The sequence below is a fragment of the Labrus mixtus genome, chromosome 18, assembly GCF_963584025.1.
Source record: "Labrus mixtus chromosome 18, fLabMix1.1, whole genome shotgun sequence".
NCBI lineage: Eukaryota > Metazoa > Chordata > Actinopteri > Labriformes > Labridae > Labrus > Labrus mixtus.
The window spans coordinates 22,523,889-22,544,200 of record NC_083629.1 but is presented as its reverse complement, the minus strand read 5'-3'; the positions used below and the strand labels follow the sequence as shown (position 1 = coordinate 22,544,200).

The 20,312-nt window shown below is 41.6% G+C and overlaps 4 protein-coding genes across 4 annotated transcripts in view; 2 read left to right on the top strand and 2 right to left on the bottom strand.

Annotated features, from left to right (window-relative positions):
- LOC132993183 (platelet-activating factor receptor-like) overlaps nt 1-781 on the top strand; it is a 2,762-nt gene extending 1,981 nt beyond the window's left edge. The window contains exon 2 of the mRNA XM_061062876.1: nt 1-781. This exon is cut by the window's left edge and continues 1,478 nt beyond it. The gene's annotated coding sequence lies outside the window, so the exon portion shown is untranslated.
- The window catches only part of tmem30b (transmembrane protein 30B), a 134,849-nt gene that overhangs the window by 89,859 nt on the left and 24,678 nt on the right, over nt 1-20,312 (bottom strand). The gene's annotated exons all lie outside the window — the stretch shown is intronic.
- Nucleotides 914-4,511, top strand: LOC132993182 (platelet-activating factor receptor-like). Its single transcript, XM_061062874.1, has 2 exons — nt 914-1,964; nt 2,231-4,511. Exon 2 carries the CDS (start codon nt 2,231-2,233, stop codon nt 3,401-3,403), a length of 1,173 nt encoding a protein of 390 aa, XP_060918857.1. The 5' UTR covers nt 914-1,964; the 3' UTR covers nt 3,404-4,511.
- LOC132993185 (uncharacterized) lies at nt 4,643-8,435 on the bottom strand. The gene is made up of 6 exons (XM_061062877.1): nt 8,284-8,435; nt 8,110-8,190; nt 6,443-6,724; nt 5,255-5,386; nt 5,136-5,163; nt 4,643-5,040 (listed from the first exon to the last, which is right to left on the bottom strand). Exons 1-6 carry the CDS (start codon nt 8,327-8,329, stop codon nt 4,914-4,916), a joined length of 696 nt encoding a protein of 231 aa, XP_060918860.1. The 5' UTR covers nt 8,330-8,435; the 3' UTR covers nt 4,643-4,913.

Genomic DNA, 20,312 nt, shown 5'->3' with positions numbered 1-20,312 from the left:
TCTCATTCTTTACTTTAAACATGGTGTATTATTATTTTTGATCTGTTAATTAGAAAGTTACTTCTGAAGGAAAAGAGTTCATTTTGCACTCAGTTTGCTGTACTGTCATGTTCAGGCTGCTTGTGACATTTGAACTTGTGTGAAATTTTGTTAAATCAGACAGAGTGAATACTTTGAAGGCTGCGTCTGACCACATTGTGCCTTCCGGCGCAGTCTAGGCCTGTGAAGGCTGTTTCGTCATGAGCCGGGGATCCGGCCGAAGATTTCTGCCTTTTAATGAGGCAGTTTTTTCTTACCACTGTAACTTTTGCTGCTTTGCTAAAGTGCTCATGATGGATAGGCCGGATCTTTGTAATATAGAAATAAGTAAGGTCTTTTACCTGCTCTTTTGGAATGTTAACAGATAAAGAGTAAGGTATTTTACCTGCTTTTTGTAACATAACAATGAGTAAGGTCTTTTACCTGCTCTTTTGCAATGTTAACAGACAAAGAGTAAGGTCTTTTTACCTGCTCTTTTGTAAAGTGTCTCGAGATAACACTTGTTATGAGTTAACGCTATACAAATAAAAATTTATTGATTGATTGATCGATTAAGTTGCTGTGGTAACCTTGAAGATAATGGTTCTGTTCTCTTTAGTCGCACCAGAGGAAATGAGCAGAATTGAAAGATGTGTGCTTTTGGACCTCTCTGTGGCATATAGATCCAAACTGTGGACATTTGGATGTTTTATTATTGTCAACATCTGAAGGGTAAATTAAAATCCTGTTTTTCAAAGTGTCATCATATGTAGTCTAATTTTTTTGTCTTGGTCTTGTCAAAATCCAGTTTTTAAATTTGCCAAAACAAACAAAGTAATGGTAAATGAACTTCAGCTTGTATAGCGCTTTTCCTGCAGCAACATGACCAGGGTATGACCAGGATTCTGACCTGGGTCTGACCAGGGTATGACCAGGATTCTGACCTGGGTCTGACCAGGGTATGACCAGGATTCTGACCTGGGTCTGACCAGGGTCTGCTGGTTGTTTCTCGCCCAATACAGATAACCAAAGGAGACAGTGCCTTCGAGGTTGTGGCCCCTACATTTTGAAACTGAGAGCCATGAACTCTGTGGACACTTTTTAAAAAGCAGCTAACGACTCATCTGTTCAGACGTGCCTTTGTTTGATCCGTCTATATCTGATTTTATGTGACTGTCTGTTTGTAATGTCTCTGCTCAGTCCTTCAGTGTGAAACACTTTGTGACGTCTGTTCTTGTTGTGCTTTGCCTCTGGTCACTTCCTGTCAGCACCTGTGTGTCCAATCGGACTCAAAGCTGATCGTTTGCTCTTACTGACATTGTTCTCTTTTTTCTAGATCCTTGCTTGTGTTGTTCTTACTCTCTGATGTACGTCGCTTTGGATAAAAGCATATGCTAAGTGAATTGTAGAATTCTGCACCGACCCCTTAAACAACATTTTGGAGCATACCCACTTCTTTAGGCACCACTACACACCACTGAAGGTAGCCATGTAATTTGCTAATCTTCAAAGTAAGATGGTGATTTGTAGTGAGTGAGCTCTGCATGTCACAGACTTTCAGGAGGCAACAGAGACGTAGGGTTCAGCCTTAAGTTAAATCATCACAGAAATATACAAGATCCTATAAGCTGTGTCTTCATTCAACTATGTCACTCTACATATCTTCTTGCAAAACTTGTAAGTTTTTGTGACTCATGAACACAGTTAAATTTGATTGATGAGGAACATATGCTTTAAAGGAAAAAAAAAAGCTGTGTGTGTTGCAGCATGCCGGAGTTCCCCAAGAGGACAGAAAGCAGTTCACACCTCCCTCGTCTTGACTTGTGAAACACTCCCCCTTAAAGACATTGAAATACGCCCATTTAGACACGGCTAAAGGGAACTTAATAGCTGCAAGAGGCTCTCACAGTGTTCACATCCTGAGAGATATTAAAGGAAGCAGTCGGGTAAGTGAACAGCCTGTTATTTACTTTCTCAATTAAAAAAACAACAGGCGAGCAAATCACATTAAGTCTGTTTTAACCCATGAAGATAAATTGTATATAATGGGAGTTTTTCTTTTGTTTAGTTCATTTTTAGTCACATAGTGAACTTGAATATGAACAATTAAAGATAATAAAATAAAGCACTCAGTAAAAAAAAATCAATTATGCAGTTTTTCCAAAATGCAGTTGGAATCAACATAATGCTGTTCTCTGTATGTCTTCAACAGATGGTTGTGATGGCTTCGACTAAACAACAGGTCCCTGTAACAGGAACCTCTGGTGTTGATCCTCCAGCAGGTAACGCCTCAGTCTTCCTAGACTCTGAGTTTCGTTATGTCCTCTTACCGTTCGTCTATGGCATCGTCTTCATCCTGGGTCTCTTCGCTAACATCTATGTGCTCTTCGTCCTGCGCTGCCTACGAGGCGCCAAGGCCATGGGCGAAATCCGGATCTACATGACAAATCTGACGATAGCTGATCTCCTCTTTGTGTGCGCCCTCCCCCCCTGGATTGGATATTACAGCCGCCGAGGCGACTGGATCTACCCGGACTTCATGTGTCGGCTGACCGGCTCGCTGTTCTTCATCAACACCTACTGCTCCATCCTCTTTCTCGGCGCCATCAGCGTGAACAGATACTGGGCGGTGACCCGGCCTCTGGACGCGGCCTCTTCAGACCACAGGCGGCGAGGGTTCGTTGTGTGTGCTTGCATTTGGCTGGTGACCATATCCATGGCTATTCCATATCTAGCCTCTCCGGGGACCAACGCTGACCAGGAATTCACTCGCTGTTTTGAGGGTTACCAGAATCAAACGGATTCGGACAAGAAAACAGTGGCCGCCATTCATTTTGCAATAATTGGCTTGTTTTTCATCGTCTTCTTTCTCGTTGTGGTGTGTAATCTCCTCATTGCTCGAGTGTTACTTTCTCCACAGTCGCAAATCAGGTCAGCAACCATGGTATCTCGAAAGTCCAATGGTGTGTCCTCTTCATTTAGAAGGCCCAGGGGAGTGAAACGGAGGGCTCTGCAGATGTTGCTGGCTGTGGTTGGAGTGTTTGTTGTGTGTTTCCTGCCCCACCATGTAGTCCAAGGCCCCTGGACCCTGGCAGTGCTGCAGATCCAACGGGGCTGGGGTCATGTAGAGTGGGACCAAAAGACCCGACAAGCCCTGAACGACGCGCATCAAATCACACTGTTTTTCATGGGCCTCAACTCTATTTTGGATCCCGTAGTTTACTGTTTTGCCACGAGGAAGTTTCGCAGGTTCATCATGGCACACATGAAGAAGATAGGAAAAGGAGACGGGTGTTCACACACGGACACCTCACAGCTCTCTATGGACAGCAGACATCAGAGCCAGAGACATTCAAACGAGCTACAAGAGCCTGAAACGAACTGATTTAAACATTTTATAAACTGTATTTATATCTGTTGCTTATGTGCCAAATACTGTACATCTTATTTATTTTTGAGATGACATTACTTAAACTGGTTTGCTTTAAGTTGCTCCACACCCTCTCTCTCTCTCTTTTTTTTCAACATAGTGTAATACTCTGAGACACGCACATTGTTTTGACATGTGCATTTACTGCAGAATTGCACCACTCCTTTTGCTCTTCCTATGTTAAATTTAATCTTAAAAAAGCAGAAGTTTTGCAAGCAGAAGAGCATTTTAAGAATGTAATGAGAGTTGTACATTAGGGAACTCTTTCAGTCTGTGTAATAAACTCCTGAGACGTATTGTTTAAAATCCTCCCACGGGTGAAAGAAGGCCGCTGAAAGCAGATCAAAGAAGATCACATTTACACATTCTGACATTTGATCAGTAAAATATGTGATAATGAGACAGCCTTTTGCATAGACAAGTGATATCCAAAATTGTGAAACCCTGGAACAGCTGTAATAAAGTTTGAGCTACGTTTCACCTCTGGCATCCAATGTTATGGCAGAAAATCCAATGATTCACCGCAACAAAGAAAACCACACCCTTTTATTGATCTGATTTCTGCAGTTTATACACTGCACTGTTTTTTTCTTTCCCATACAGAAAAATGTATGTTACATTTAATTCAGGGAAACAGTTTTTGTATGTTTTTTTTCCCTGTGTTTTTCCAATCGATGTGTGAAAGGTTGTTTTGATGTGGCAAAAATCAGCTGGTTTTACGCTTGTATATCTAGAATTAACAATTTTTTGCATTTTATTGCTAAACTGTGATGACTCGAGTGGCTCAGTAGCTCAGTCCGTCGGGACATGGGTTGCAAACCGGAGGGTCACCAAGTCTGGAAATTGGTCTGATAGCTGGAGAGTTGCCAGTTCATTTCCTGAGCTCTGCCGAGGCGCCCTTAAGCAAGGCACCGAACCCCCAACTGCTCAGGAGTTCTTTCATGTGCACCCCCCTTCACTCTGACATCTCTCTATGAGCGCATGTGGATAGGATCCTTTGTGCATGCGTGTGTATTTCAGCCTGAGTGTCTGTAGCATGTAGCATGTAGCATGTAGCGTGTCTCAATAAAAGAGTGTTAAAGTAGCTTCCCCCTTTTTGGAATGAATCAAGGACATCTTGTTCTTCTTCTGAAAAGTGTTTCTGATATATTAACAAACAGGGAGACTTTTTGACAGAACAACTCAACAGAAAAAACAGATTGAACATCAGGTTTTATTCACGTAAATCAAACAGAGAAAGAAGAATTTATTACTGTTTAGGTGGGACATTTTTATCAGGCTAAAACATATCTGTTGGTTGAACCATTTTCAAAATAATTCATTTTATCAAAGCACTTTAAAAAAAAAGTAATCCCACATATGAGGTGAAAGGTAATGCTTCTTACAATCTTAAAATCCATTAACTTCCTATCTCTGTCATTTGTCCTCTTTTTATTGCACGACGTCTGCACACTCCCCTGGTCATTTATGACAGACTGGAGTACACACTGTCATCAGTCATAGTGACGGGGTCCAGATCACTGTAGGCTTGGTTGGTGCTTGTGTAATTCATGTATACATCTCCCTCACTCTCAGTCTGTTGCAAATCTCCCCTGGTGAGCAGAGCAAAATGTCATAAGAGTGTTAGTAAATGAAACTTTCTGACTCATCTGGCTTACGGTCGACAAATTTCCCTGTAGAGACTTACTTTGGTGACTTTCCAGGTGCAGGAGAAACTTGAGGGAAAAAACCAAGGAAATCAAAGTCATTTACAGAAAATCGTCTTGAAATTTTACCCAACAGCAAAATGCTCTGTGGTGTTTTTACCTTTAGCTGCGGTGATAGAGGTACTCAGCTTGTCCCCAAACCTTTTCCATCCCATCCAAGAAAGAACGGCAAGGTTGATGATCAAGGTCAGTAGCGTGAGAGCAAAGGCAGCTATTCCTAAATTCTCACCAACTGTGGTTTGTCAGGTGAAACAGCACATAATAGCAGGGGTTAGGCATTCGTTTTAAACACACAGCCAAACGGATAACAGGGGAAACCTAACGACCAACACAAACTTCTTGCTAACTAGTTTTGAACAGCGGCATTAGCTCAGTCGGTTGGAGCTTGGGTAGGGAACCAGAGGGTTGCCTGTATGGACCAAAGTATGAAATTGGGACTGGTTACTGGAGAGGTGCCCTTTAGTAAGACCTGAACTCTTCAACTTCTTGGGCACTCTTTCATGAATTTAACTTGGGGATTAATAAAGTATATCTTCTTCTTTATCAAAGTCAGAGTTATATTAGCTTCTAGCAGATCCAGAAGCTAGCAGAAGTTAGCCAAAAAGTCACAATAAATTACAATAAAGGAGGCAAAATATTGGTTTTTGCCATTGAACATGCCAAAAAAATAACATTTCCATTCCATTCAATTGTGAAAATGTGTTTCTTTCACTTTTTTGAGTAGTATATATTGGTCATTATTCTTTGGAAACCGTATTCAGGTTTACCTGGTAAACATGGATTTGTAAAGACTATTCAAACAACAGCAGATCCTTTAACATTCATGTGTGGTATCTGTGACTGCCTGGTGTTATTCTGTATTACTGTACTTCCTCTTCTTGATAAGGTTATGGTCCCAACCGTCTCCTGAAGTGAAAACTGTATGCTGCCCTTTAGCAGAATCGATGCTTAACAACATTGTACGAGTAGTCGCTAACTTGTAGAATCTAGCAAGGTTTTCGAGGAAATAGTTTGTGGGATTGAACCATCAACCAAAACTGGGAACTGAAAGACTTAACAAAGCTTTACAGAGCTGAGGGGAAGTGAAAGTAGTTTTGTTGTCTTATGATCACTTATTTATGCTGACACTGGTTTAGAGAATGTAATGTGTAACCATGTGGTGACTTTTCCTTCTGCTGCATCTTCAAACAAAACCTCACTCTTATTCATTGGTGTCAAGAACAACAATGGGTCAGTTGAACAGATAAAAGTATAAATGCTTTATAGAACTCAAATAAAGGCTACCAACCGGTTAGATTCCTGGAGATGATGTATACTGTGTGGTTCAGGCTCTCTCTCCATGGCTGTGTCTCCGTCCTGGCACGGCAGTGGTAAAGTCCGCTCTGCCATGGTTTGCTGAGTGTCAGGTCTCTTCCACTGCCCACCTCCTGCCAGATTTGATTTTCCAGGTGTTGCCAGGTCCAATTTACAGAGGCTGGTTCAGACAAAACGCTGCAGTGCAGGTGGACTGTTTGACCCGCTGACACTGGGTAGTCAGGTATGGCCACCAACTGCAAAGTAGACAGCATTTCTGGGGGATGGGAGGTTAGATAGAACAGTCATAAACCGATGATACTTCATATGCATACAGTAGTGAAGTATATTCTACTGTAAAGAACCAAGTAAAGAACTCAGCTACATACTTCAAGAGGTCTGATGCTGTTTGCAAAGTTTTTTTTGTGATGAAACGCCACAAGAGGAATGTGATGTCTGATCCTGGCATTCCACTTCTATATTCAAATTCTTCTAAATGTACAACTGGAAACAAATTTAATTTCCTTCCACATTTTTGATCCAACACAACACTTCCATTAGCTTTGGCAAAGGTGATAAAGCTAATTAGTTTAGAGATCCTCTGACTCTTCCTTTAATCATACCAGCAGGGTAAAGAGTCAGTAAGCTCATGACATGTACTCCTAATGAAGCCTTTTTAATTAGCAAATATTAGCATGCTAACATGCTAAACTCAGATCCACTGAATGTACTATAGCAAAATGTTTTGTAGTGATATTCAACATTTCCAAAGGATTAGAAGTCTTATTGACATTGGTGAATTTTATTTTGGTGAATGTGCCATGAACAACTTGATGATCAAGTTAGCAAAAGTGGACCAAAACATGTCATTTACAAGATCAATATGAATCCCCTTGAGGGTCAATATTGTGATGATAAATACTCTAAATATGTTGAAATGTTGAAGTGTTTTAAGTGCTACACTGCCATCCTTAAAACTGGAAGTAGAGTCGTATTTACTGTTTTCATAGACAAGCTTACATGACTCAAACATTAGCCCCTGTGTGACTTTGACTTGTGTGAAATCCTCCTGTTTAAACTTCAGTAAAAATAATTTAGTTCTTTGATTAAACGTTGATCTGGATTCAGCCAGAAACATGCAAACCCAGATCTTAAAGTCCTGCAACATGTGCTATTAACACTGGATGGAAGCTGTTTCAGTTTAGAAAATTAATTACAATCTACACCTTGTATTAGTTTCCTTTAAAATATGTGTTAATCAGGGTCAAACTCAGGATCCATCTGTTTTGAGTTGTTTCAAATTTGCAACCAGTCTGATTGACATTTTGACTGGCCTTATCTCTTTGGAAATGACTCATGTACGTCTGGTAAAATTCAAAACTGGTGCTCACATTAAAACACAAAACTAAATGGTCCCTACGTCTTGGAGAATCCTATAAGCGTCTGTATTTAGTGCCGTTGACGCTATTGATCAAATAAAAGTTCGAAATGGAAGAAAATCTGCGGTGCACCGAACAGCTGAATGTTTGCAGTAAGCATGCTAATATTAGCATTTAGCTTAGCACTACTCTAAAGTGCATATCAGTATACATCGCAAAATAATTCTCTGTAATGCTGTGGACTCTTAAGTGTCGTTGATTTCAGTGTAAGTTGATTAATTACCCTCTGTTGTCCTCGGGTAGTTAGACGTCATGAAGGAAAACGTATTTAACCACGATAGCCCATCAGTTACTTGGGGTGTTACTGTAAGAATGAGAAGCATGGATTAATGTTAACCGTATATTTGACACTTTTACTCTATTATAACATTTATGAATAAATCCAAAAAATCCTTACCTGTGTCTGCACACAGAAAAAAGAGGAGAAAGAAACCACAAAGCATGTTGTCTTGAGCCGGACAAAAAGCTAAAGCCACTCTAATCGCAGGCAGACAGAGTGGAGACTGAAACAAGTGATATTGATAAGTAGGCCTACAGGTGTAAATGAGGGAAGTTGGGGACTGGGAAACTGAAAGACAGGGAAGTTTCAAGTTCCTTTTTCCAAATATTTTACAGAAAAACAATTCACTAAAAACCAATATGATGTTTCATACAAGGCAGGCAGCAACATGAGTCTCTGTTTTGATCTAAATCTAATACTTCTTATGGCCTGAAAACAGCAGGCAAAGTGGGGTCAGTAAACAAATAGTACATAGAAACTTTGCGTCCAAGTTACCGTAAAACCTCAAATAAAAGCCCATCCCAATTTAAGGCCCAGTTCCTTTTTACCAATGTGGTGTTGCTTTATGTTTGACAAATAGAGGAAGGTCTAAAACAAGAGGCCCCTTTGCATTATGTGTTGATAAGTTTGCAGATGAAAAACATGTAAACAAGGGGCGCCAGAAGCCTAGGAGTTAGTGTGCATGCCCCGTGTACGGAGGCTATGGTCCTCCAAGTGGGCGACCCAGGTTCGAATCCAACATGTGGCTTCTTTCCCGCATGTCATTCTCCACTCTCTGTCCCTGATTTCCAACTCTATCTACTGTCCTATCTCCACAAAAAGTGCCCAAAAATAACTTAAAAATATTGTTGGAATGATTAAAGTACATGTTTTTTTTATATGTCACAGAATTAGAACTGTGCTGTAATTTTTTTAATATTTGCTTTGTGATAATGTGTCTTGATTCTTCAGTACTTCTGTTAATTCTTTCTGCTGTGGCCAGGGGCGTGTTCAGGCTGTTAGAGTGGCCCCCCCTTGGGGAACTGACTTATGCAGGGGGGGCATGAAGTCAGCCGGTACACGCAGGCAAATAAATTTAATTATTTTTACCCTTTCAATACCCACTAATCATGTGTACTTATAAGTAACACAATTTGGCAACATATAAATCTTCTTAGCTTGATTCTTTAGGGACTCAAAAAAAAAAGTTGTATGAGCAAAGTCTCAATTTAAAGCACTTAGACGAATGCATGTCACCAAACCTTTGCAAACTCTGACCTGTCTAACTAGAAAATAACCTGTGATGACAAGTAAGTCCATTGCAAGTTAGACAGTGTACTAAAGTTTTGCTAGAATATTTTTTCTTGGAAAGAAAGCAAAGACTATAAAGCATTCATTTAACACGTAAAGAAAACTACCTGCAGCCTGTTGAAAACACCCAGAATATTTGATTTGAACTGAAGTCCCGCCTCTGATTAGACAAATAGTCAATCATAAATTTGGATTTTGGGGTAGCACCTGGGGTGGCCAGTTGGATTTCAAGGGGGGCCCCATGCCAACCCTGGCCCCGCCTCTGGATACGCCTCTGTTTCACAAAAGGCCCCTCTTATATTTATTTGAGCCTCAATTACACTTTAACCACAACCAATTTGATAAACCAATCACAGACCACAATCATCTCCTTAGTTTTTTTTAAAACTGACATACATGGAAGAAGGATTCCATTGATTTTCATGCTCACATATTTCTTGTTCCCACAATGTGTAAGAGAGAGAGAGAGAGAGAGAAAGCATGTTTTGTTATCACGATGTTGCTTCTGAATTCCTGTTATACACCCTCCATGTCTCCTTATCGCTCCAAAACATTCAGACGTCGTTTCACTTCTTTAGAAAATGAAAAACAAAACCAAAAGAGCTTTCAGATGTTAATGTGTGCTGTGAGCTACACTCGGGCCCCCCAGACTAACTCAAAGTCAATACCAATCTTTGTGTTTCTTCCCCTTGTTTTGACCTGTGTTAGACCTTACGCTCATGTCCCTGAAATGGGGGAAGTAGTTTCTCTTGCATCATGAAAAACTGTTGTCAAAACAAACCAACAGCTGCTGCTGCTGCTGCTGCTGCTGCGTCGTCTTACTGCGGAATAAAACGATGTGATGCGACTTGGAATAGCTCTATGATGCAAAAAAGTGAAAGTTGGACTCAAATTTTGTCACTTAGCAAGAAAAAGTAGCAACAGCAGCGTGGAAAAGAGAAATCCATGGGTCAAAATGTACAAAACAAAAAGAACACAGAGTAGAGTGGGATATTACGATGTACATTTACAAGAATAGCAAGGTTAATTTACCATATTAAAAATCGTAAATCGATTTAAATTAGGCTATGTTTGAAATTATTATTCTGAAAGGTTGTATCAGAGGAGCAGCCATCCGCCTTGTGTGAAAATTATGAAAGGGGAACAATGAAAGCCATTTGCTCCGCCACAAAAAAAGATAATCTCCTCCAAGTCAGCATGGCTCTTTCTTCGGAAAAGCCACAGCTTCTTGCAGCATCTTTTGCAGGGTCCTGATCCGTATCACCGTGTGATAATGACGAGCCAAAAGAATGTGGTTCCATATCTGCTTGCTACAAGTCCAGACACAACTCATCCGATATTTTGGAGTCCTCGTCAAACTGTTGACGTCAAACAGGATTAATACTCAGTTTGTGTTACAGGCTACACGATTAAGTATTTACTTTTTTGTGAAACCTATACTAAAGTATACAGAAGAGGATTAGGGCCACTGAACATTTCTTTTTTTTTTTAGGATTCTGACTTTATTTCTCTAAATTTTGGCTCCAAAAAAAAAGAATCAGAACTCTGAGAAAAAAGTCAGAACCAAAAAAAACGTTTTTTTCAGTGGCCCTAATCCTCTTCCGTACAAGTATAACTTCATAAGGCCTCCTTCCTCATTTTTGCTCAGGCGGCTGCTGCTCTACTGATTTAACTGTAGATTAAAATGACGACTTCATTCTCATTCATTTACAACTTTATTTTTGTAAATGTATGACTATAATCCTGAAATCTCAGTCTCCCCCCCTCCCATCTTAATGTGGCCCTAATACTCCTTAAGATCTAAACCACAGGCTGTAAATATTAATGGATGAAGCCTGAGTGATGCCACCCATCTGTTACTTCAGCAGGATTTGGAGGCTCATCAGAAGCCGTCATCTTGGAAATCCTGTCTCAGCCTAACTTTCAGTCGACCTAACGACAGGCTGAGAGCTGAGGCGGGTTTTAAGCCTCCTGGCAAACTGTTTCATCCAGCCCACCTGTCAATCATGTCAGCTACCTGCCAAACTATGCATAACACGTATCATTCATAAAATCAAAACAGAGCCGTTACAAAAAAAATCCCCCTCTAGTACAGTGTGTGCCCACAATGACAAAACGGTGTGTGAATGTGACTTCCGGTGCTTCTGCAGCCAGCCTCAAGTGCACCCTCAACAAACTGCATGGTCTTTGTACTTCCACATTGGCATCATCGTTCGACACCGGAGGTTGCCGCTTGCTCTAAATACTTGACTGCATTTGCTGATCGCGTTTCCTGCGATGCATTTTGTTCAAAAGCAAATCATCTCAAGTACTAATCGACGCAGGACCAATCAAAAGAAGGAATCATCTTTATATTTCTGAAGGTGTTGAGACAAACGTACATCCGAAAGAAATTTTAAAAAGCAATATTCTGCATAAAGGAGCGGGTAAAAGAGAGGGGCAAAAGTCGTACACAAAGAACTCACTTGGAAGAAAGGCTAAAGGCAGAGAGAGGGCACGCAGGGATTAGATAGACAGACAATCAGGTGACAAGAAGACGAAGGTGAGGCTGACACACAAGGCGGGAAGACACAGACGGTAACCAAAAAAAAAAAAAAGTTTTTTTTAAATATCTCTTTATTAATTTGACAGGTATCGTGATACAATAATCATTAAGGACATTTTTTTTGTTTTTGGTAACATGTCACATACCCCCACTCCCCACCCATACACATACACACGCAGACATGCACACACACATGGACACATTAATTACAATAACATAACCATACCAGTGGGGGAAAAAGAAAAGACAAGCACAAACCCCCCCCCCAAAAAAACCCAAAACCCCATAAAAATAATATAATAATACTAAAGAAAAATAATGATAATAATAAAAAAATATATAATAGTAAAATAAAAAAAACAACGATATAACAGTGATAAAAAAAAACAATTCTAAAAAACAACTTAACTTCAGGACGGAGTGTCAGGTGTTTTTTGGGCTTTTTATGCCTTCATTTAGATATGGGACAGTGAATATGGTCAGAAATAAGGGAGAGAGAGAGGGGGAGGGGGGGGGGATGACATACGGGAAAGGAGCCACAGGTCAGACTCGAACCAAGAGGACTACAGCCTCCTTAACACGGGGCACACACACACTAACCTCTACGCTGCCAGCACCCTGAAGAACTTATCTTTAATTTTCAGATTTGTTGAATTAGCTTTAGTACATAATGTAGCCAAGGTTAGAAATTTGAAGCGACGGTTCTTCATTTGGTTCTGCACAGATACACACCCACCAGAATGAAGTCTTCAGTTTCCATGCACAATAAACAACCATTTTGTTTCATTCCCCCTATGGCTCTGTGATATTCTTAAAAAGACATGATGACGAAGTACGTCAAAGTTTTAACTGGAGTCCCAATAAATAAAGCTACATCGTTTAATTGCATTCATTGTCTAATACTTTTAAAAGAGGCAACAAATGGAGATATTGGATGTTTTTCAGAATGCTCAGAGGGTGGACTCAGGAGAAACCCAGGCAGTTTGTTTGCACGCATACATCCTGTTATTTCTTTTATTTTCATGCATAGAGACGGATAGTGTGAGATAGTGTTCCTCGACACCCCCTGCAGACATCTGGGACTTCCTCTTTATCAAGCTGAGACAGAGAAACTGCTCGACTTCTATATCAGAGGAAGATAAAAAGGTGATACTGAAAGATAACCTGTGTGTGTGTGTGTGTGTGTGTGTGTGTGTGTGTGTGTGTGTGTGTGTGTGTGTGTGTGTGTGTGTGCCCTCCCCCCTCTTGAGTCATTATTCTTCTATTATTCATGACTCTTTCATTATTCTGCCTGTACCGCTGGCTACAGTCATGCCTGTTGATTTGTACTGCTGTGACCCTCCTGCCCATACATGACAGCAAGGTGATAGGAGGAAGTTTGCATGACGTGTGCATTTGCATAAACACACATCTTACTATCACACATGTTTATGATTGATTTGGAAAATGATTGACCATCTCTGTTTCTTTCAAGTGACTGCATTGGTCACTACGGGGGCAGCGTTTAATCAGTGACTGAAGACGCTGAGACGTGAAAATGAAAAGTGAGAGCCAGTGGATTTGGCTTCTGGATTTTGGAGGCAGAGAGGGAAAGATTTGTGGTTTTTCTCCTGAAATAAGATGTTCAAACAGTCTTTATTTGATAAGTTTTGCCTGACAAAGCTACAAAAAAAAATCTATATTAGCTCAATTAGTGTTTCTGCAGGATTTTGCACTTCCTCATTGGCTTAAATTTCCCCTTGGTCATTGCATGTAACTGGAAAATTATATTGTGAAATAGTCAACTCCAACTCCAAATCATGCTTTATTTATTTATGTAGCACCGTTCATACACAAAAACATGCAGCCCAAAAGTGCTTCACAAAGGAACAGACAGAAATCAGCAGGAACCACTTGTGAACATCACAGATTTTAGAGGTCTTTAAAAGTGAACTTGTTAGATCAGAAAGTGTCATTTCAGTTCATGTTTCTGTCCGATTGATTAAACACATTTTTCTTTTAGCTCTGAAATATCAGATGCTTTAGCTGCTGACTTCTCACTAGATAGTCAGTTTCAGAGGGAACTGAAACGCTCATCTGTGTAACTAAAGGCCCAAAGCCTTAGACTATTTCTCTCTGTTTAAATATGTCTGCTGCTGTTAGTGCCACCACTGTCCACTTAAACCTTAAATCTACTTGATCTATTTTGTATTTCAGTTAGAAGTTTTTGTCTTCCTTGCACTGTCTCCTATTTTTTTGTCTCCATGTGTCTTTGAATTCCCCCCTGCGGACAAATAAAGTTTTTTGAATCTAATTAAATTGGTGAGTTCAACACATACAGGGCTCTACCACCAGGTGGAGCTCTGCTCTCACAGTTCCCGGCCCTTTCTATTTATTCAGGCATGAAAGCCTCAGACTCTATAGTAGCCTTCTTTCAGACTTTTTTTTTTTTTTTTTTTTTTTAATTCCCTTGAGTTCCCCAACAATTACTCTGCACTTTTAGCTGCTTGATACGAGTTTACAGGTCATCCTGCAGCCGGTAATTAACTGAAAAACACAACAACAGTTTCTTTAAACATTTTCTCCTGCAATGGAGGACTGGAAACTGTTCCAGGAGAAATACATAAGCATGGCACCTCAGACATTTAGCTATGATTATTTACAGTAAGTTTAAGTCACATTGGCATCGGTTAAATGTTCAACTCTGACAATCAGGAGACTATTTTCTACTTTTTAGAACAGCCCAGCCTTCAGCGTCGTGTTGGCTATTGGGTGTTTTCTTAGTTCACACTTGAGTTGCCGTCTCTCTCCACTTGTGCTTTCAGTTTATGTGTGTGTTTTTCTGAACATTAGCCCCATGGGGGGAGAGGGGGGAGCGGGGGTTACAGTCACTTTGTCATGAGGGAAAAAACACATTATCATGTTGTTGAGTGAGAAAAATGGGAGATTCAGTGAGAGATTTCCTCTTGGAGACAGTTGTTTTTGATGACCTAAATGAAATATGATGGCTTTGTGTGTGTGTGTGTTGGAAGAGAGAGAGAGAGAGAGCGCAGAGACGAAGGAGTGCACTCATCCTTGCATTATTTCTTGATGGATACGTTTCCTCCCTCCTCTCGTCATGCGCTGCTTGTCACCATGATGACGAGTGGCTTCCTTCTGCTTTTCTGGCGGGCGGTGGGATGTGACAGTCGTACGGGCAGCTGCCAGCATGCTATAAAAGCCCCCCCTCCCACTCCCTCCACTTCACACACAAAAAACACACACTCACACTTATTGCCATTTTTTTTTTTTTAACAGGTCCTCTCTTTGCCCAATGCTCACGCAGCATCTTAAACTACAAATCTCATAATTCCCTCCCTCAGCTGACCTGTTTGCCGCCTCAGATATCCTTAACGCCACTGAGGCAGAAACAAGCAGTGACAAGAGCTATTACAGCACAACAGCAGAGGACAGACAGCACTCAACTCCAGATGGGCGCTTCCTGTGCCAGGCAGGAAATGGCGCTGAGCTCCCTCGCCATCATATTTCATTTTAGCAGCGAGCGGAGATGATCATCACTTCATCTTCGGCACATCCGTCCCCCAACAGGCGAGCTGTAAATTCATTCCAGTCTTTTTTTTTTTTTTGATTTTGTTCTTCTTCTCTGCGAGGATCCCACTTGGGTTGTTGTCATCGTTGGCGAGAAATACTGGGCATTCAAACTCACAGAATCCCCCCCCCCCACCCCCCCTTCCTGCCTGCTGTGTTGTCTCTCTGGACAGACAGAGAAGATGATTTCATAGTGGATGACCACACACAGATGGGTACAGCTGTGTGGTGATAAACAAACACAGTTGCTTAAACGCACACGTGGTACAACATAAACGCTCAATAAATTAACTTTACTGCATATTATTTTGAAGTCCTGCCCTCTCTGCCTCTATGTGGTCGGTTCGGTTTAACTTCCTGGCTCAGCAGCCAATAGGCAGGAGGGACATCAGGAAAAGTGTGTACACATGAGTTAACCAGGCCTCAGCTCATTTAAGTGGCTTCCACTCTAACATATCTCTCTCTCTCTCTCTCTCTCTCAGGCCTCCACCAGCTGGTTTTGTTGTGTTTGCACCTCACAACACAACACTCATCCATTACACTTATTTGTCACTTACTTAGAGCCAGTTTGTGGAAGTTAAAACCGGACCGGCCACATACAGGCAGAGAGGGCAGGACGTCCCATTATGAATTGTTGTGTATCTGTATTATAACCTCTGAGCCTCTGCAGGAGCTTTTTTTATTTTATTTTAAAATGAAACCCCTGATGCCATGTTCAGGAGTATTTTATATTCACATTGAGCTTAAAGGCTTTATATGTGATTTTTTTGATCCAGCAGATGTCGCCCTTGAGCACCAGCATGAAACCAAAACAACTCGCGCTTCATTGTTGTGTTAGCATGCTAATGCTAGCGATCTTTATTATGCTCGTATCTTCACACTGCATGTAAATTTACCTGAAATGAGCGTGATCTAGAAACACAGTTAAGCAGTGAGTACAGTATGTTATTCTTCTTTTCTCTAGTCCCTCAATTAAACAACTTTTATACGTGAGGGGAGGAGTCAGCCGGCCGTCCTGGCGATGTAAACAAACTGAAGATAGGACTCTGAAAACTCTGAAAACATCACAGACAGTGGGACTCGGGTGTTACACCCATTGTAGACAGTCATGACTCACAGAGTTATTTTCAGAGGAGATACTTGATTTATATTATATTTAAGTGTGAACAATCACATATAAAGACTTTAAGGTGTTTAAATGTTAACAAATGCCTGTGTTGCAAGTTCTCACCAATGATGTTATTGGACTGTATTTTGGTTAATGTGGGGTCTTTTTCTCTTTGAACTCGATTACGTTAGGGGCTTTGCACATCTTGAATAGAATCATGATAAAACACTTTTTGGATACTTTATACAAAGGTCTTTGATAAGAACAAGTATGTGGATTTGATCAATGAAAAGGATTAAATGTATGTATGTCTATTATTGTCACCCACAGTCCTTGGGGGTCCCAGCTTTTCTTAGGTACTAGGTTGTGTGTGTGTGTGTGTGTGGGGGGAGGGGCTCCAAGGAAGAAAGGTTGGTAGCCACTGCAATAGATGATGCATGAGCTGATAAAACAAAACTAACGATTGAAACTTTAAACCTTCACAGTTAGAAGACAGAGACAAGAAAAAAAACATTGAAGGCATTATAACCACAGTGCAAGCGTGTGTGTGTGTGTGTGTGTGTGTGTGTGTGTGAGCAGGAGACTGCATCATCCCTTTGCTGCTCGGTGCACACGATGCGTTCAGTTCTGCTGTGTAGGCCCCGTGTTGAACAGATGTCGCGGACGCTGATACTGTCCCTGTGCTGAGCGGGAACAAATTACAGAAACATACACACGCACAAAACAACACACATGCTCACAGACACACACACACACGCTTGACATATAACCTTCAGATTACAGATGGCCCCTATCAGAGGCCGCTGGTCGGATTTGCAAGATGTAAATACAGAGGGGGGTAATCCAGAGCAGGGCAGAGGGGGTAAAACACGGGGCAGGACGGGCAGCAGATGGCAGATGTGTGCGTGTGTGTGTGCAGGGGGGGGAATGTTAAGCATGCTCAGGCACTGACACTGGGATTAAAGTAGTCTGTTTTGATGTGCACCACAGGGACCTGCAGGGGTTTGTTCTCCACTCTCAGAAGAGGAGCGTGATAACCCTAAATGTGCAAACAACTATGATTTTTTTCCAACCCTCATTTTGCCCACATTGCATCATGGGAGGAGGTTTTAAACTTCCATTATTTGTTAATGGAGGCTTCCGTTAAAAAAGTGACCTTAAGTAGCATGTTAGCAGTGAGCAGAGTAAGACAATCTAATGTGCTTTGACCTTCAACCTTGACTTCCGGCTGGTGTGTGGAGAGTGATATCTGGAGGAAGTAGGGAAAGAAAGACACAGAAACCAAAAAAAAAGTCAAACTGTGATGTCATATTGTTTCATTCTTTGACTCTTGGAGGTCACAAGCCGATCGAGTCTGCGCTCTATGATACGGTGAGCCTTCCTTTTCATCTTACCTCCTCCTCCCCTTCCTCCCGTCTCTCCCACCCTTTTTGTCCTTGCCATAATTTCATCTCTTTGCACGTCATTAGCAAGCTGGCGCCTAATGAATTTCTTATCTCGCTGAATTCAGTGGCTGTTGTGATAACGTTTATTGTGTTCGGTTTAACTATTTCTCCACGTCGGAGGCAGGAGCGTGCATGTGTGAAAGAGAGCAGGGGGAAAAAAAACAGAAATGGAGAGATAGGCAAATATTTAGATGGAAAGACAGGTGGAAACAAAGAGAGCTCTTGCTAGCCTCGTAGTGATCATCTAATATTTAAAAATAAAATAAAATATGGGTGAGTGCATGAACTGTAGTGGCTGATCCATTTTGAAAAGACGCCTTAAAGGCAGGGTTGCTAATTTAGGAAAACTAGCATGATTTTGAAAGTAGCATTCCCTCTGTGCTCCGTCTGCACCCACCCCTTCCCCTCTGTGCTCCCTCAGAAGCCACGCCCCCTCACTTACACACACGAGCGCCGTTGCTCCAGAAGCAGACCTCAGCTCATCGCTATGAGCATTGTGTAGAAACTACGTCGTCTCATTAAGCGGTAGCGCTTTGAGTGTGAGCTAGTTTATGTCAGGGGTAGAGAACGAGCAGGGAGACAGGGAGGCGTGTGATTGGTTCATCAGATTGGTACCTCGTGGCAGACATTGGTTGAAGTTTTTACAGGTTTACAAACTGATACAGATGATGGATTTTCTTTCTTTCTTTTCTCAGAGCACCTGGGTTATTAATGTCTGTCAGGACCTAAAGACAATTTCAAACAAAATCCTAAAAAAAAAAATCTGGAGAAAATTACCAACCCTGCATTTAAAGCAACAAAACAAAAGTAGAAAGTTAGAGAATGTAGCCAGGTAAAGGAGAAAAAGAAGCTTAGAGATGATTAAACAAGGAGAGAAAAAAATAATGGAAGGACATTTCAGAGGCAGATGGGAGAGTTCTGGTCTGCTAATAATGTTCCTCGGAAGAATTAAAGTCCAGGAAAGAGGTTAGCACACACACACACACACACACACACACACACACACACACACACACACACACACACACACACAGTCACCTGCTCACACACACACACACACACACACACACAATCACCTGCTCTCACACACACACACACAATCACCTGCTCACACACACACACACACAGTCACCTGCTCACACACACACACACACACACAATCACCTGCTCACACACACACACACACAATCACCTGCTCTCACACACACGCACACACACACACGCTCTCACACACACACACAATCACCTGCTCTCTCACACACACACACACACACACACACACACACACACACAGGTAAAGGTGTTAGTGAGAACTCCTGTAAACATCACCAACCCCCTACTGTCTTCCCCTCAGCAGTAGTTAGTGACTTAGTGACCCATGCACCCCCGCTACACACCGGCACCAGCCCCTGTATCAGCGCATGGTCGATCCAAAGTGTCACCTCGCTAAATACTGACACACACACACACACACAGCTCGTTGCAAGTGTTAAGCACATTCTTCTGACACCTTTCCTGATAAGAGAAAGCACGCCGGGTGTGATGTGAGGAGGAGAGAAGGGGGGGGGGAGTGTGTGAGGAGAAAGAGATTGGATGGAGAGCTAATAGCAGCCGTGTCACATTGTCAGCATTAGTGTAATGTGCTGTCAAAACAAGGCCTCATTGAAGACTTGAGCTGTATTATAACGTTGAGTTGTATAGCAGCACTGTTTCCGTGTGAGGATATGATTCCCTGCAGGATAGCATTGCACTGGTAAGTCTTCAAATGTGCTCTTCTATTGCTCGCTCTGAGTCCATGTAACATCTGGAACTTTAAATCATCTCGTTTATTCCTACATCTGTTGTGCATTTTATCCAATTCTACTGTCTGCTCTTTGTAAACACTCAAAACCCTGTAAAATTAAACAGATTAACCCCTTCAGTACCTTCAACAGAAGTCTGATGTTACACACGAAATCATCCGTCTCTGCTGCTCGGGTCAGAGGACACATTACCACGGCTTTGAAATGTCGAACAAAATTTGGCTCCTGTGCTCCGACCGCCGAGGACAAGAAAGAACATGTAACTCCTGGATCGATACGTTGAAGGACAGCACGCGATGACTGTTAAGAGGAGTGACATACAAACAGTAAATCTCTCCTGAAATCAAAGGTCAGACGGAGGCATGGCGGAGCTTAGAGATTATTTTTAA

Excerpts from the sequence above, each read along its gene's own strand:
- LOC132993182 (XM_061062874.1), top strand. The coding sequence starts at position 2,231 with ATGGTTGTGATGGCTTCGACTAAACAACAGGTCCCTGTAACAGGAACC.
- LOC132993185 (XM_061062877.1), bottom strand. The coding sequence starts at position 8,329 with ATGCTTTGTGGTTTCTTTCTCCTCTTTTTTCTGTGTGCAGACACAG. Across the intron at positions 5,387-6,442 it reads CATCTCCAGGAATCTAACCG|TTGGTGAGAATTTAGGAATA; the intron begins GTTGGTAGCCTT and ends GACAAACCACAG. Across the intron at positions 5,041-5,135 it reads GCACCTGGAAAGTCACCAAA|GGGAGATTTGCAACAGACTG; the intron begins GTAAGTCTCTAC and ends TCTGCTCACCAG.